Source organism: Channa argus, chromosome 15 (genome assembly GCF_033026475.1).
Source record: "Channa argus isolate prfri chromosome 15, Channa argus male v1.0, whole genome shotgun sequence".
In the NCBI taxonomy this organism is placed as follows: Eukaryota; Metazoa; Chordata; class Actinopteri; order Anabantiformes; family Channidae; genus Channa; species Channa argus.
Genome location: NC_090211.1, coordinates 2,192,902 through 2,207,387, shown reverse-complemented (window position 1 = coordinate 2,207,387; position 14,486 = coordinate 2,192,902). Strand labels below are relative to the sequence as shown.

Sequence of the window (14,486 nt, the reverse complement as noted above, 5' to 3'; positions counted from 1 at the left end):
ATTTTTCAGTTATCCTGGGTTTCTTAATTCTACTTCTGTGCCATACGCCTCAGGAAAGAACAACTGGTTTACACAATATTATAAGGTTTAAACATAAAATCACAACATGCATTGGATATCATCCTTCTAAAAACAGAAAGACTTTACAATTATTCAGGCAGTACACATAGCAACTTTGTGCTCCATGCATCCTACTTCAAAACTGAAAGTATAAAAAAATATTTGCTTGCATTTGTCCTACACCTTTTTGCATTTTCTCCATTTACAAACAACCACTTTGTGGTACTCAGATAGAAGCTCCTCAAACTTTATAAATTTGAAAACCTCAAGCACAAATAAAGAACACAAAGCAAAGATAGGCTTGTGATAATTACTTCCTGCCTACCATACCAAAGCTTATTTTTATCAAATTTACACATCAACATCAGTTACAAAGAAATAGCTATCTATAGTTGCATAACACTTGTTAACATCACATGCAAATGTGTCATACCAGTTCTAACAACTTTTACCATACAACATGTAACAGCAAAATGTGCTTTTGGGAAGGCTGTAGACTTTAGAAAACATACATCTGTACACCGTAGCTATACTGTAGGTTACACTAAAGGTAATATCAGACTCTTCAAAAATATAACTGCTCTATACTAGGACTTCTCTAGCCGTAGGACTTCTCTGACCTACTCTAAATGGTTAGTTTGGGCTGCTATAGGCTTCTGATGCTAGTGGAGATACTGTAGTTGAGAGGGATGTCAACATAAAGGAAGTTCAAGAAAGCCTCAATAGTTTTCTCTGCTTCTGGCTTTCACAGCTAGAAAAGACATTTGCAAAGCAAACTTCTTGCTTGAAAATTAAAAAACACAATGAAACACATCAAAACTTCTCAACAGAGACAGGGGTGTGTTTTGCTAGTAGTGAGTCAGGTAGCCTGGAGCAGCTAGGCCCCCAGAGAGAGATTCAACGTGGGCAACAGAGGTTTGGTAAGCTCACTTTTTCTATTTTCAGTCTTCACCTTCAACTGACATTAACTCAAGTGATATCAGTTGAGAACATTTATAAAACTTCACACAGCTCCCTATGGTGTTATACCCCAAAAGCAGCGCTCTCACCTGTAAACAGAATGATCCTCATTAAAATTCTGACTGAAAACCCTATAGGATGCCCATTTACCACACAGAATCACAGTACATTATTTACTGGTGTTCTAGAGATTGTTAATTTGTTGATCATTGGATAGAGGACTTGTGGAAGAGCTCCTCTAAGTAACTTCTGAACCCACCCAAGCACCCTTAACACAGTTTAAAACCACCGATCCACGTTTGTCAAGCATTTGACCCATTAAATCAAATCCATATTGAAGACATTAAACTCCTTCCCCACCCTCTAGGAGTCTAAGAGGACTCACTACTCACCACCTTCTCCACCTCCTCCTCTTTGCTCGCTTGCTGTTCCTAATGGGCTCTGCATGCCCGATGGGAGGCTGCTCTTCACCTCCACTACTGTAGGACAGAGAAACAGACCAAAAGAAAAAAAGTGATTGATTAAGCTGGAAATTGTTGTCAGGGACGCAGCAGACTATTACATAATTCAGTGCATACAAACAGAGGAAGACAAGAGACGGTTCCCATTTAAGTGAAATGAGCTGTAATAGTGTTGTAAGAAAGTGAGGAACACAGTGTTCTGCTGCCTAAAAATAGCCACAAGCCTAGCATTAGCCTAGCAATAGATAGCACTGACTTAAAATTATCCTAATATTACCTTGGCATTAACCTAGAGTACATACAGCATGGCTAGGACACATAATGTTAACATGCAACATATGTATTTATACACAGATTATAGAGAAGCTGTCATCATTTCGAGCAGTATGGTGCACATACAGTAAAAAAAAAATAAAGAAACTAAACTAAACAAAGTCAAAAAGAAGGAAAGAAGTGTTGCAGGAACAGCTGGTGCAGTCATGCTTTTGAGAAATGAGTGCAATACTCTAGGAGTTGTTAATAATGTTAATGTGTCTTTTTGTGCTTGCGATCATTTAGAAATGCACTACGTTATACTGATCTGGATTTATGGCAGCCACTTGAGCTAATACTGTAAGTATGACAGATTGTTATTGATTCTGTGCTACAGGCACCAAAGTGGAATTAGCTGGCAATTCACAGAGTGAAATGAAAGATATGGTACCTCATCAGGAAATATTCATCACCTTTTCAGTCAGACCTTTTCTGTCAGTGGAATAAATGCTTCAAGTGTTCAAGAAAATCTCTACTGTGATGGTGTGATCAACTGGACTGGATTGGTCTGGCTAATAAGCAGCAGTAAGTTTGAACATAAGGTCCTTCCAAAGCTTTCAGTAAATACTAAATACTAAGTAAGAAATACTAAGACATTAAAACCTCAAAAATGTCTTAACTAGTGAACAACTGGAAACATAAGTAACACCATCAAATCAAGAGCAATCAATTATATAAACAGCAAAATATAAATCTTTTTAATATTTAATAGTTTTATTTCTGTCTGCATACATGGAGAAGTGTTGCATTGTATGTAGTAACTTATAAAGAGTGGGACATCCATCCATCCAGCCAGCCATTCATTATCGTCTTAGCTTCTTATCTTCTTATCTACTTAACTTGAGTATATCCATTTTAGTTTAGATGGGAATATCGTACTTTTTCTCCACAGTTTTAATTTAATGATTTTAGTTTTTTCAAGAGCTTTTTTTACCTTCCCTATTCTCAAATCAATATCTTATGTCTAATCAGAATTATCTTTGTAGAGGCCTGAACACCAAGTTAAAATCCACTAAGATGTTAATTGTATTAGTTAATTATAATAGTTGCACAATGTTGCTTACTCATAAATGCAGCAGTGTAAATTATATACTTTTAATATATTTAATATACAGGTCAAACGATTATCTGCCAAACAAGCTCTTTTAATACAAGGTAACATTCATAAATAATACTTTTGTTCTTATATATGCCTGTCATGGAGTATTTTACTACTTTTTATTTTACTACTTTTTGTATATTTAATGCCTAATGCCTATATTTAATGCCTTTACATAAGACCGAGTCTGTAAAAGGCAACCTTTTAAATTTAGCCATGTGTAAAACTCCACAATTAATGTATTATTTTTAAAAAGTAGGCTAAGTTTGGAACAGTTGGTGCAACCGGCTGCTGGAGGTTAAATGGTCATTTTTGTTTGATGGCGAATTAAAAATAAATAAATAAAAACATCTGTTTGTTTTAGGAGGCTGACTATTCACTCCTATGCACTCTGAGCATGATTGTACTCCATATTTGTGTAACTGATTCACGGGGCAGATTCTCAATAGTCACATTTCCAAACAAACTTACAAAAGCACAATTCCATCCACTACTGCAATGCAAATATTATAAGGTAGGTGAAGATTATCTGTTGGTGTTAACTATGTATGGAGGTGGACTGTGAACCCTATGAAAACATGTTCAGTGTAGTCATTTAGCTTTGTACAGTATTCATGTATAAGATACAATGCTAAGGTTCCCAATTAGCTTAACTGCTCCAATCAGCTTATAGTGATCACTGGATCTGTTTGTGTGGGGCAATGAGTCAATGAGATAGAGAGAGAGAGAGAGAGAGAGAGAGAGAGAGAGAGAGAGAGAGACAGAGAAAGAGAAACAGAGACAGAAATAGAGAGACAGAGAAAGCTTGACCCTGAACCAGACCTGCCACTGACTATACTCTCCTGGCCATGGCTGACCTCTGCTATTGGATCAAGCTATTTCCTGGAAGATACCACAGACTTTAACATGTTGTGACATCAGCATATTTCCTGTCTGCTGGGCAGTGAGGAAATTCAATTATGTGTAGTGTGATCTTTGACCTTTCTGTACAAAGGTATTCCCGTTCTTTGGCACACCCTTTCTGCTTTTGTGTGCCACGTGGGTTCTAAACTAACCAGTGGCCACAATAAGGCCAAGCTTATTAGCCTTGTCCTGGAGGACTGTGACTAGTTAGAAGAGGAAAGATTTCATTATTCCAAATCTTTACTGCCTTTAATCCCAGTATGACCTCTGACCTCATATAGTGACACAAGGAAGAAATACTGTACCTGCAGTGAATAAAAAAAGTTTCATTGTTTATAGCTTAGTGAAAGGTTTGTTAAATACCTGACAAAATCTTCAAGAGTAAAAAGACAATTTTCCTATACACACAAACATTCCCAAATAAGCAGCCCAGATTCTGGGTTCTGGTTTGTAACTTCTAAGGTGTTTGAAAGTTGGCAAAAGCCAAAAAAAGGGAGAGCCAATGATAAACAAGGCATATGTCTGTGTATATGTGTGGGCATACGTGTGCAGCCACTCACATCTAAATTACCTAAACAAATATTCTGACATTTCGCTGTGACGCACGTGTCTCCCCTTCCACTACAACACACACACTGTCCCTGTGTGTGTGTGTGTGTGTGTGTGTGTGTGTGTGTGTGTGTGTGTGTGTGTATGAGAGAGACTGCTGTGTTGGCAAGAGAACAGCATTCCACAGCAACCAGCGTCTGACGTCAAACCGAAGACATTTATAGTCTGGTAAATACACACACAAAAGTACAGTCTGACGAGGAGGCAGGGCTAAGACAACATTTCAGTCAATCATATCGGTCTCTACCTCACTACAGCTACACTTAAATACAGTAATTCCTGCACCAGGATGGAAGCAGTAAAAAAAGAATCAAAGAAAGACTGTGCATCCTAGGTGGACCCCAATGATGCTCTTAATTATGAAGAAAATATCTGTTTATAAAGCTACAATAATTATCTACATTTCCTATTACTCTGCTAACCTTTGTCTCAATTAGGGATGCTCTCCACTACGGATACCAGCAGTATTAGACCTAATACCCAATGTATTAAGTCCAATACTGCCCTGGTCTATTTGTACTCTTGCTTAAAACTCCAATAGGGTACCTGATACCATGTTAACCTCACGGTGGTTGAGCAGGTATGCAGCAAAGATAAGTCACAACAACATAACTAATGCTCACTGCTCTGTTCTGCGAAATTCTGTAGATCCAGTTACTAGCAGTCATTCCCATCATTCTTATGTTTATTTACATATGTTTAATATTTACGACTGACATCGGCCAAAACCAAGGGAGATCTACAGTAACTATAGCTTTACCTGAAAGTTGCTTTATTTTACAAAAGTATTTTAACACCATGTCCCTCTAAAGAATCTACAGTCAGTGTGGTCTGTTTAGCTTCCAGTTATCAGGTGTGTGCTCCTTCCAGACTAGCAGAGACTAGAATCTGTGACAGCTGGTGAAAACAGCATTCAAATGTGAACTGTTCAGTCTTTGAATGTGTTTTTCTCCCCAAGGTGTCCAATAATATTTGGACCAGCAGCTCTTATCAGTCAGTGTCTTTTATTAGCTTAACTATGCAGCAGATGGATGAGGATTTTACTGTGCAGCAACCCATGCTAGAAGCACAACAGTTTTGTACTTGTGACAGTACTTGGTATCAGCAATCATTCAAATGTAAGTATCTGTACTTGTACTCTGTTTGGGAAAAGGTGTTATTGGGACATCATATAAAAATGTCACAGAACAGTACAAAAATAAAATAAAATCCTCACAATTCCTTCAAACCAAAGGTGACGTAGTGTAATTGCTTAACTGAGCATCACTCCAAAAATCCCATAAAATGCTGGCACTGTGGCAACAAAAGCCTGGAAAAAAAGAAAGAAAGAAACATTTGAACATCTAATAACTAATGAGGTTAAAAAGGCAACATGTCAGTATCATTATTGGGTTTTTCAGAAGTGTGGTCTTTCAGAGGTAAAAATTAGGTGAGGTTCATCGCTTTGAAAACAGAAAAAAGAAATCAAACATCCATGATATTCGAAAAAACTACCTCTAAAAACACTGTTAGTGAACACAGGTAATCGCTCCAGATACAAACTCAAAACAAGTTCCAGAAATGCTGCCTTCTGATAGCTTGACTCATTTAAAATGGACTGAGGTGAAATCGAAAATCTGTGGCCTGACAAGTGAAAATGTAAAATTACTTTTGAAAATCGTTGATGCTGCAACATTCATGCTAAAGAGGAAAAGGACTATCTGTCATGTTATCCTTGCAGAGGTCAAAAGCCAACATCCGATGATGCTGTGAGGGGCATTACTCCACACAGCATTGGTAAACAGCGTGGGTAACTTCCGTGTAACTTACACTGAATGTTTTGGTTTTGGAGCAACATACTGTATGCTGCCTCACAGACAATATCTTGTTCTGTGCAAAAGGATCAATGGAATATTAAGCAGAAACTCACAACAGCCAACAAGAGCGAGCTGACCAAGAAGTTTCATCAAAAGAATGTTGTTTCATTTAAGCAGTAGCTTGCACTAGCTGTGTTTGTTACTTAAAGGAAAGTTTTATTTCCATCTCTATTGCAGCTCACACTGATTCAGACTTCATCCACAGATTTTACCCTCTTTAGCTTCCCTTTTTCAAAAATAGCACACAAGTGCTACTCACTGATGACAACAGTCCGTCTCTATGTTAGTTTTGTTTTGAAGTCACATGTGATCACGTAATCTTTGGTGAGATATGAAGTCGCTGGAATTACCACTCAGAATTTTAGTATCAATGCCAAGTGTGTTGTGCTGCATCTTAGGTGAATCCTTAATTGTGTGAGTTCTTACTATTGAAGGTAATTTTTTTTTTTAAATCTGTAAATATGCTGTTATGTCTGTGGACTCCGATGCTTTTAAAATTGGTTCAAAAATCGAAAATGATTTTAATATTATCATATATAATATATTTAATATTATCTTTGTTAGGAAACAGATTCTCTTTCATTTTTGGAGAAATGGTCAAATAAAAGAATCCATTTAAATATCAAATATTTGTCATTGTCGAGATTGTTGAGAAATGGCTAAAACAATGCCTTTACCCACATCTGATAGATGCTCATATTGCAGCTCTTTTTAAAATGGATAAATAGATAAAAAAACTACAAATGAAGATTTTACTATGCTATACATTATGTAGTAAGTTTAGTTTAGATTACTAGATAATCTTCTATGATTACTATTTAATTATTTTGATTTTGTAATTGGACCACTGGAATGCATGAGTTCTGAACTACAGTTCAACTACTGGGAATTTCAAACTTCTGACAGCAATGCCATGTGATCCAGCCAAAATCCAGAACCAAAGATTCTACACTAAGTGCTTTCCAAGATTTCTTGCTTCTATTATGAAGCAATTGTATAATTAATTATGAATTAAATTAAAAGAAGAAAATACAGAGCTGTTCATGCTAAGCCCGGGATGAGTGACTTTTCTCTGTGTGTCTGTGTGACTCCCTGTTTCTGTTACTTCTACTGCTGCTGCCTGGAGGATTTTCTGGAAACTAATATTCCTTTTTTCTCTTCTTTTTTCCCTTGTCTTGTTCGTTCTGCAATGCTAAAAGAAAATAGGCACTATGACGTCAGCCCTGCAAAACAATCATGGAAGGAGAGAGAGAGAGAGAGAGAGAGAGAGAGAGACAGAGAGAGAGAGGGGGGCAAAGAAAAGACAGAGAGAAGGCAAAAATAGTATAATAGCCGTGTGTACTTCAGGCAAATTAGAAGCTTGGCGAGAGAGGACTTACATGTGTACTGTTGCTATAGAGATGAAGGGGTGGGTCAAGAGTATTATGGGCTGGCAGACTGTAGGTCATCCACTGTGATGCTGCTGCTCCGAGCTTAATGTCTTTAACAACATCTGGTTCAATCAATTACGAACTATGCATATTTTTAGAGCTGGGCTCATCAATATTTTACCAATGGTTTAAACGGTTACGTGAATGTGAAAGCGGTCACTCATAGTAAAAAAAACAGAATTTTTATCATCCACCCTAGAAGTTCCCTTCAGCCATTTGAGCATTTTTAGCTGACTGTTTCAGTTTTACAGCCTGCAGCTTTAATGTCTTCACTCTCATTAGACTCATTTCAACAAGCGACAGGCAGCCATCTGGCCGGTACCAAGCAGCAGACAGATAAAGCTGTAGACTAACTGCTGAACATTATAGAGCAATTAGCAGCTAAAAAGACACAACATTCATTCATGAGTTGGTGGAGACCAAAACATCTAAAGCAAATTCTTATTATATTAAACTTATTATATGGACTGAGGCATAATGCCAAATGTGTAAATAGGCAAATGTTTGCCAGTTTATTCCTAAAAATCCTACAGGTGCCAAGGTGTTTTTTTGTAGTTCAAAAGCAAGTTTGTCACTCCATGTAGAAGATGGAATGTCAAGTGATATTGTCAGTCATGGCAGTCATTTCAGCCATTAAGACACTGAACTCCAACTTGTGTGTGAATGGGTGAATAAGAAGCAGTTTAAAGCGCTTTGAGTGCCAATAGGTAGAAAAGCTCTATATAAGTGCAGAACATTTACCATTTATAAATAAGTAACTGCATGCGAACACACATCAATGTCATCAAATGCAAGCCAAGTTTAAGAAAAGAAGTGTGAACAATGTAAGTAAAAACGAAGCCTGTGAACCCCCCAACATACACACAGAGTATAGACTAACCTGGATTCCACCGTTAACCAACGATGTAATTGCTAAGAAGATTAGACTGAATGCATCCTGTTTGTATAAACTAACCTGCTGGCATCAGAAAGTGGTGTCAATCCACACTCCAAACCTTTCTCACTTCACTTCAGCAGCCACACTGTTCTTCAAACTGTACCTAATCCTAAACAACAAATATTGTTGGTCTTTTAGAAGCCATGTGTCTGAACGAAGGCACTGAACCTTTTTTATTCACAAACTAGATGTGGGTTTGAACATTAAATACCTTTCTAGAAGTTGGCTGACCAGGACACTAACTCACAAAACGTGCTTTGAAGTTCTAAAAGGTCCCATAATTTATCCATGGTCCACTGGGTTTTCCAACAGAGTGCATATGTGTATATGAATGAAAAGAATGACTGCAGCCCATTAATGTAAGAATAATGCTGATGGGATCTTCTGATTGCCTTATGACATCACAAAAGAACTTTCGAGGACAGCCCTATTCACAGTCATTTATAAAGGAATTTATGGCTGATGTGCTGGGGGTTTTATATAGAATATAAAAGTTACATGGAATCTAAAAATATATTAAAATTATGTATTTAAATATAGATTAAACAGTACAAATTTGGATGGAAAGTGCAGCAATTGTACACCAAGAATTTAAAAGTATCATAACTGCCTCCAAGACCTGTGTGATAGCTTCTGTTGATCATTGTCACCAAACTACTTTAACTAAGTTCCACCAGCATGCACCTGCCCCTTTTATCTCGTACGCTATCTTTGCCGCGATTCTCTCCCTCTGCGCTGCTGTATAAAAATGCATACTTGAGAACCTCTGAACTGTTCTAGCAACTAAAACTTTAAGCTCAGACACAGTGACACAAGTAATGCTGTTTACATTTATAACAATTCACTTTCTCTTACAGTACCATAACAAACAGGTATGGCTTTGTGCTAAAAAGGTTGAGCATAAACCTTCCATCAAAAATGCAAAAGTTACTGACAGACATTATAAATACCACCCCCATCCCACCTCTCCTTTCCCACGTATGACTCACCAGCAGTGGGCATGGCAGTGCTGGAGCCCCTGCTGCCACTCAGGAGCTCCAGAGGCTTGTGGTGGCTGTCTGTGCTGGTAGAGGAAAAACAGGACTCAGTCTCATAGATGGTCTGCAACATGGCGCACAATCCTGACACCGTGGGATGCAACAGCATGCCAAGACAAGAGGCAGTGTTCAACTTTTCACAAAAACACCAGTCAGTTTTTCTTCTGAAATACCAGAATGGCTTAGCTTAGGATTCAAGTTGTCAATGACAAGGTGGGAGTGGAGAAATACTCAAATGTGCTTTCAAAAATTAATAATTAGTTCAACTGAAAACTTCCAAACTACAAAAAGTTGTCTGTGCTTTTACTGTGAAATAATCCTGAAACTACTTCCATTAAAATTTCCAGAAAAAAATATCCTCTGTGCTGTTATTGTGTATTCCAGCATAGACCGTCAGTTTAGGCTCCAGCTCCAGCTTCTAATGACTCTGGCTGTGCTGCGATGACCCACGACACTTGTGACAAAATCCTTTTGTAGCCTAAACTTCATCACTGGGTGTCCTAATCCATGGAGAGCACTTGGTTGGCTCCTGAGACAGTGGCTGGTATGTTTTGAGATGTACCAGTCATTATGGTAGATGGTTTTCAGTGGTGCACTAAACCTGAGACCACCAAACCATCACATTCTCAAAACCAAGACCAGGAGAAAATGAATAAAATCTGGTTGCTTCCCAGTAAAACTCTGTATTTCCTTAAGCTGAAAGGTGAAGGAAAGAGTCAGGTTTGAGAGCAGAGCAGCTTCAGCCTCTTTTCTGCTTCTAACAGCGAAGAACGCAAGAAAAATACAGAGACAAGGGAAAGCCGAATTCCTCTGCTCTGGTGCATCAAAGTATCCTCATGCTGTTCTCCTCCTGCTTGACGAAAGTGAGAGGAGACGCGGAGAAGGAGGAGGAGGAGGAGGAAGAGGAGGAGAGGCAAGGACGTAAATAGCTTTGGGAGAGCGCTCCCCGAGGTTCCATGCTTCCAAAATTAGAACAGAGCACTGAGAGAATGACAGAGAGAGGGAAATGGAAGGACGAGGGAGAGAGCAGTATAATAAAAAAATAAGGAAATGTGAGGAGAGTCAGGCTGGTCTGAAGAAGATGAGCAGCGAGTTAGAATCCTCCCAGAAAAATTAACAGCCAGGAATCACACGTTGTTTTTCTTATCCCATACTTAAAAAGGAGAAGACAGGCAACAAGAAAAGGCTGCTGGTCAGACAGCTAATATTCACTACGAACCACTGGCATGTTTATTTGTGTGTACGCGGGAGTGTCTGTGCTGCTTGAGCTGCTGAATGAATGAGGGAAGAGAGAGAGAGAGAGGAGACAGAAGGAGGAGGGTGAGCAGGAGAGAGACTGAAAGTAGATCACTGGGTGGAAAGGAAGTTAGACGGATAAAGATAAAGTCAACAGCAACTCATTGCATTTTAGTGAATGTCACAAATATCAACAAGGAGAATGTGAGGAAACCAAGAAACCCATTCAAGGTTCACACCACCATTTTCCTAAATGCATTTAGAAGAAGAGATGAGAAGAGACATTTACTAACATAGGAGTTAGTGGGGGGGGTGGGGGGGGGGTTGTGATGGAGGAACTATGGCTGAAAATAGCTTGCTAGAGAGAAGGAGGAGCTACAGATAAAAATAGATGAAGAGAGAAGGAAAGCTGTAAGCCTAAAGCTCTGGGGTTGGGTGGAGGAGGTGAAGGGGGGAGGGGGCATTTGAGGCTTTAAAGACTGTCATTTCTGCACTGCATTTCCCATAGCTCACCTGTCAATCAAACAGCGTGGGCAGGACTATGTACAGTGTATGATAAGACACAATTTGTTGCTATGCTAGAGTGGCTCTAGGGATGGCAGTGCTAGTTTTTCAGTCAGCCTGTCAGTCACTCAGTTAGTCTGTCCATTATACTGGTGAAGACACTCAGTCAGTCAAGATCTGTATGTTTGCATTAAGCATCATCATTGGGCCAAATATGATGGCAATATTTTGGTTGATGACAAAACAGTCTCAAACCAATGACGTTCATTAACTTATATGTAAGTTGAATTTTGTCCTAGTATTTGTCCTAAGTAAACTTTAAGTGCAAAACTAACCTGCAAAAAATTTGGCCATGCCAACATGCCACTTATTACATTATTATTAGTCCGAAAATATTGACATAGAAAGAACAATTATTTTTGCTTGGTTTAAATGAGTTGAAATATTGGAACATTTCATTGACAAGTGTTTCTTGTTACCCTCAGGTGCCATGTGAGATCGATCGTTCAAACAATGTACACAGCACAATGAATACACTTTGTTTTAGACATGGGTTTTACCTAAGAACACTGAAATAGAACTGATCAACATCAAAACCAGAGTGTTGTCTATGGGTGGAAAGCGAGCCATTTTGTAACTGAGGGCATAGCCAAGACAACAATGTTCTGGAACCAAGTTTTATGGTCTGATAAGAAGATAAATCTCTATCAAAGTGAGAAAGAAAGAATGTGGTTGGGATCCAAACCATACAAGCTCATCTGTAAAGCACTGTAGCATCATGGGTAGTGCTGCATGGCTGCCTCAGGAACATGCTCACTGATCTCTATTGATGATACAGTATAACTCATGAGTGGCAGCAGCAGAATTAATTCAGAGGTATAAAGAAACAGTTTGTCTGCGAATTTAAACAGAAATGGAACTAAACTAATTAGGAAGTGCTTACAGACCATACAGCAATACAATGATCCAAAACATGCTGCCAACTCAACTAAGGACTTCATCATAAGGAAAATGATGGTTTTAGTCCAACCAAGTCAATCACCACACTTAAACCCAACTAAACATGTATTTCACCTGCTGAAAAGAAAACTGAAGAGAAAATCCTACCACAAGAAACAACATCTGGACTGCAGCAAAAGCCTGGAAAGCAGGTCAAATAGTACAGTAGTGTTAGCAGTCTGTGTTGAGGACAAAATGCCACTGGATGAACCACATACTAATCTGAACAATGCTATTCTAGACAAGGTTGCTCATATCCTTAAATATTAAGTAACATTATTCTGTCATGCCATACAATGATGCACATGTTTATGCATATAACATGCAAGTTTTATCCATAGCATGGGATGTAATAAACAATGAATACTTCCAGTTACCATGTTGCATGAAGCATGAAGTAGTTGACATAGATCTTGCTAGAGCTATCAAGAAATCAACAAAAACAGATGTATACACTACTCACAAAAAGTTAGGGATAAAATGTGAACAGCATGAGGAAAAAGATTGTTTAAATACAAATTGTCATAGATCAGAACATTTAGTGGTTGATTCATGGATCAGACGTGATCCATGAATTATGCTGTGATTCCTGTGAGAGAACAGCATGTTATGCATTAACTACTGAAACATTAACCAGTTGGACATGTGCATTCAAAACTTTAGAAAAGGTCTAATTTAGTTCACCTGTAAAGGTTACAGTGCATTTTAGGTGCATTCTGAAATTTCACCTGAAAGTTGGATGTCCCTAACTTTTTGTGAGTAGTGTACTACCAGATATTACACTTGCTTGGGAACTAATTCATGAGTTAAGCAGCAGGTTAGCTTAAGGTCAGCATAGAAAATGCATTTAAGTTCCGTGATCAAGGCGTTGTATTTTGTTTGTAATAATGTCTAATCTCCTTTCATGTTGATGACAAGACTCTAAAAATTACAATAAGCGCATGTTGATCCATCTATGGTTTTTATTTACATGTTTAATTTGCAAATGAAAATTTTCCTGTAAATACCAGAAAAAATAAAATATGACATTACCTTGTGTTTACTTACATTTAGATGGAATATTACCTTATATCTAGCTAAAAATAATCCAAAAGAAAACTCCAATAAAAATACATTTATGCAGTTTTCATCCAACAGCAGCATTTCACAGGCACATTGCACCTGGGAAATGTCATGGAGACTCACTGAAAGTTATTTTTTGACCAAAATCTGCACTGCTCACTTTGTGGATATTATTAATTCAAACTGCTGGGTGCTATTTATAGGATTTGTTTGTTCCATTCAGCAGCTCAGTACTAAGTGTAGCTGTACTTTAAGGACTATAGGTTCCAGTGTTTTACCATAGAGCAATGGAGATTGTCTGACTGCAGGAAAACACAGTGTATGAATAAAAAAAAACAAGGATTGGTCTTTATGTAACCAACCATTGAAAAGTCTTAAATGACGCAATGTATTAGCTCAGATAAATTCTGTTTCATTTTAATATGGTACCTGGTTTTGAGTTCTCTGTATTTGTTAGCTTTTTATTTCTGGGCTGATTTTTGCTGCTGCTATGACAGTTTCCATTCAAAGGGGTTAAAAATGTGAATTTAATTATTTCATCATCACTTTTATCATCATCATATCACCATACTATCATCTTTTCATTACGCTCCTCACCTTCTGTGTAACCAGCTCTCTGTGTCCTCAAGCTCAAGCACAGAATACATTTTTAAGAGGAAATTAATGTAAATAAAGTGAAAACAAAATTGTAATACCCTTAACTGTTTTACATTCACCCGAATTGCTGCATTATTTTTCTATTATCCAGTACCAAGATTATTTATTAAAGACTTAGTTTGTTACCTTATATCATCTATAAAATCACTTTGGCCGCCAGAAAAAGAGAGAGATGGCACTGACCAGGAAACATGCCTGACATCTCAATGGTCTCACATACTAAACACATCTGCTAAAGGTGTGTGTAAGTTCCTGTGTCTTTGTGTGTGTATTTGTACTGCAGTAGCTCAGTGGATGACTCATCTCTGCGTTTCTATTTGAGGCACATCAACCCCTGGAGTCACACTGCTGTCTGTGTGTCTGT

At 38.0% G+C, this 14,486-nt stretch overlaps 1 protein-coding gene across 12 annotated transcripts in view; it reads right to left on the bottom strand.

Moving 5' to 3' along the window:
* The window catches only part of hdac5 (histone deacetylase 5), a 58,237-nt gene that overhangs the window by 31,765 nt on the left and 11,986 nt on the right, over positions 1–14,486 (bottom strand). For 7 of the 12 annotated variants that reach the window (XM_067476462.1, XM_067476459.1, XM_067476461.1 and 4 more), the window contains one exon: positions 1,413–1,499. In XM_067476462.1, the coding sequence (XP_067332563.1) occupies positions 1,413–1,499 (87 nt within the window). Of the gene's footprint in view, positions 1–1,405; positions 1,500–5,620; positions 5,714–9,616; positions 11,058–14,486 lie in introns of those variants that run through there. The other 5 variants (XR_010910759.1, XM_067476468.1, XM_067476458.1 and 2 more) reach the window with 5 other exon arrangements.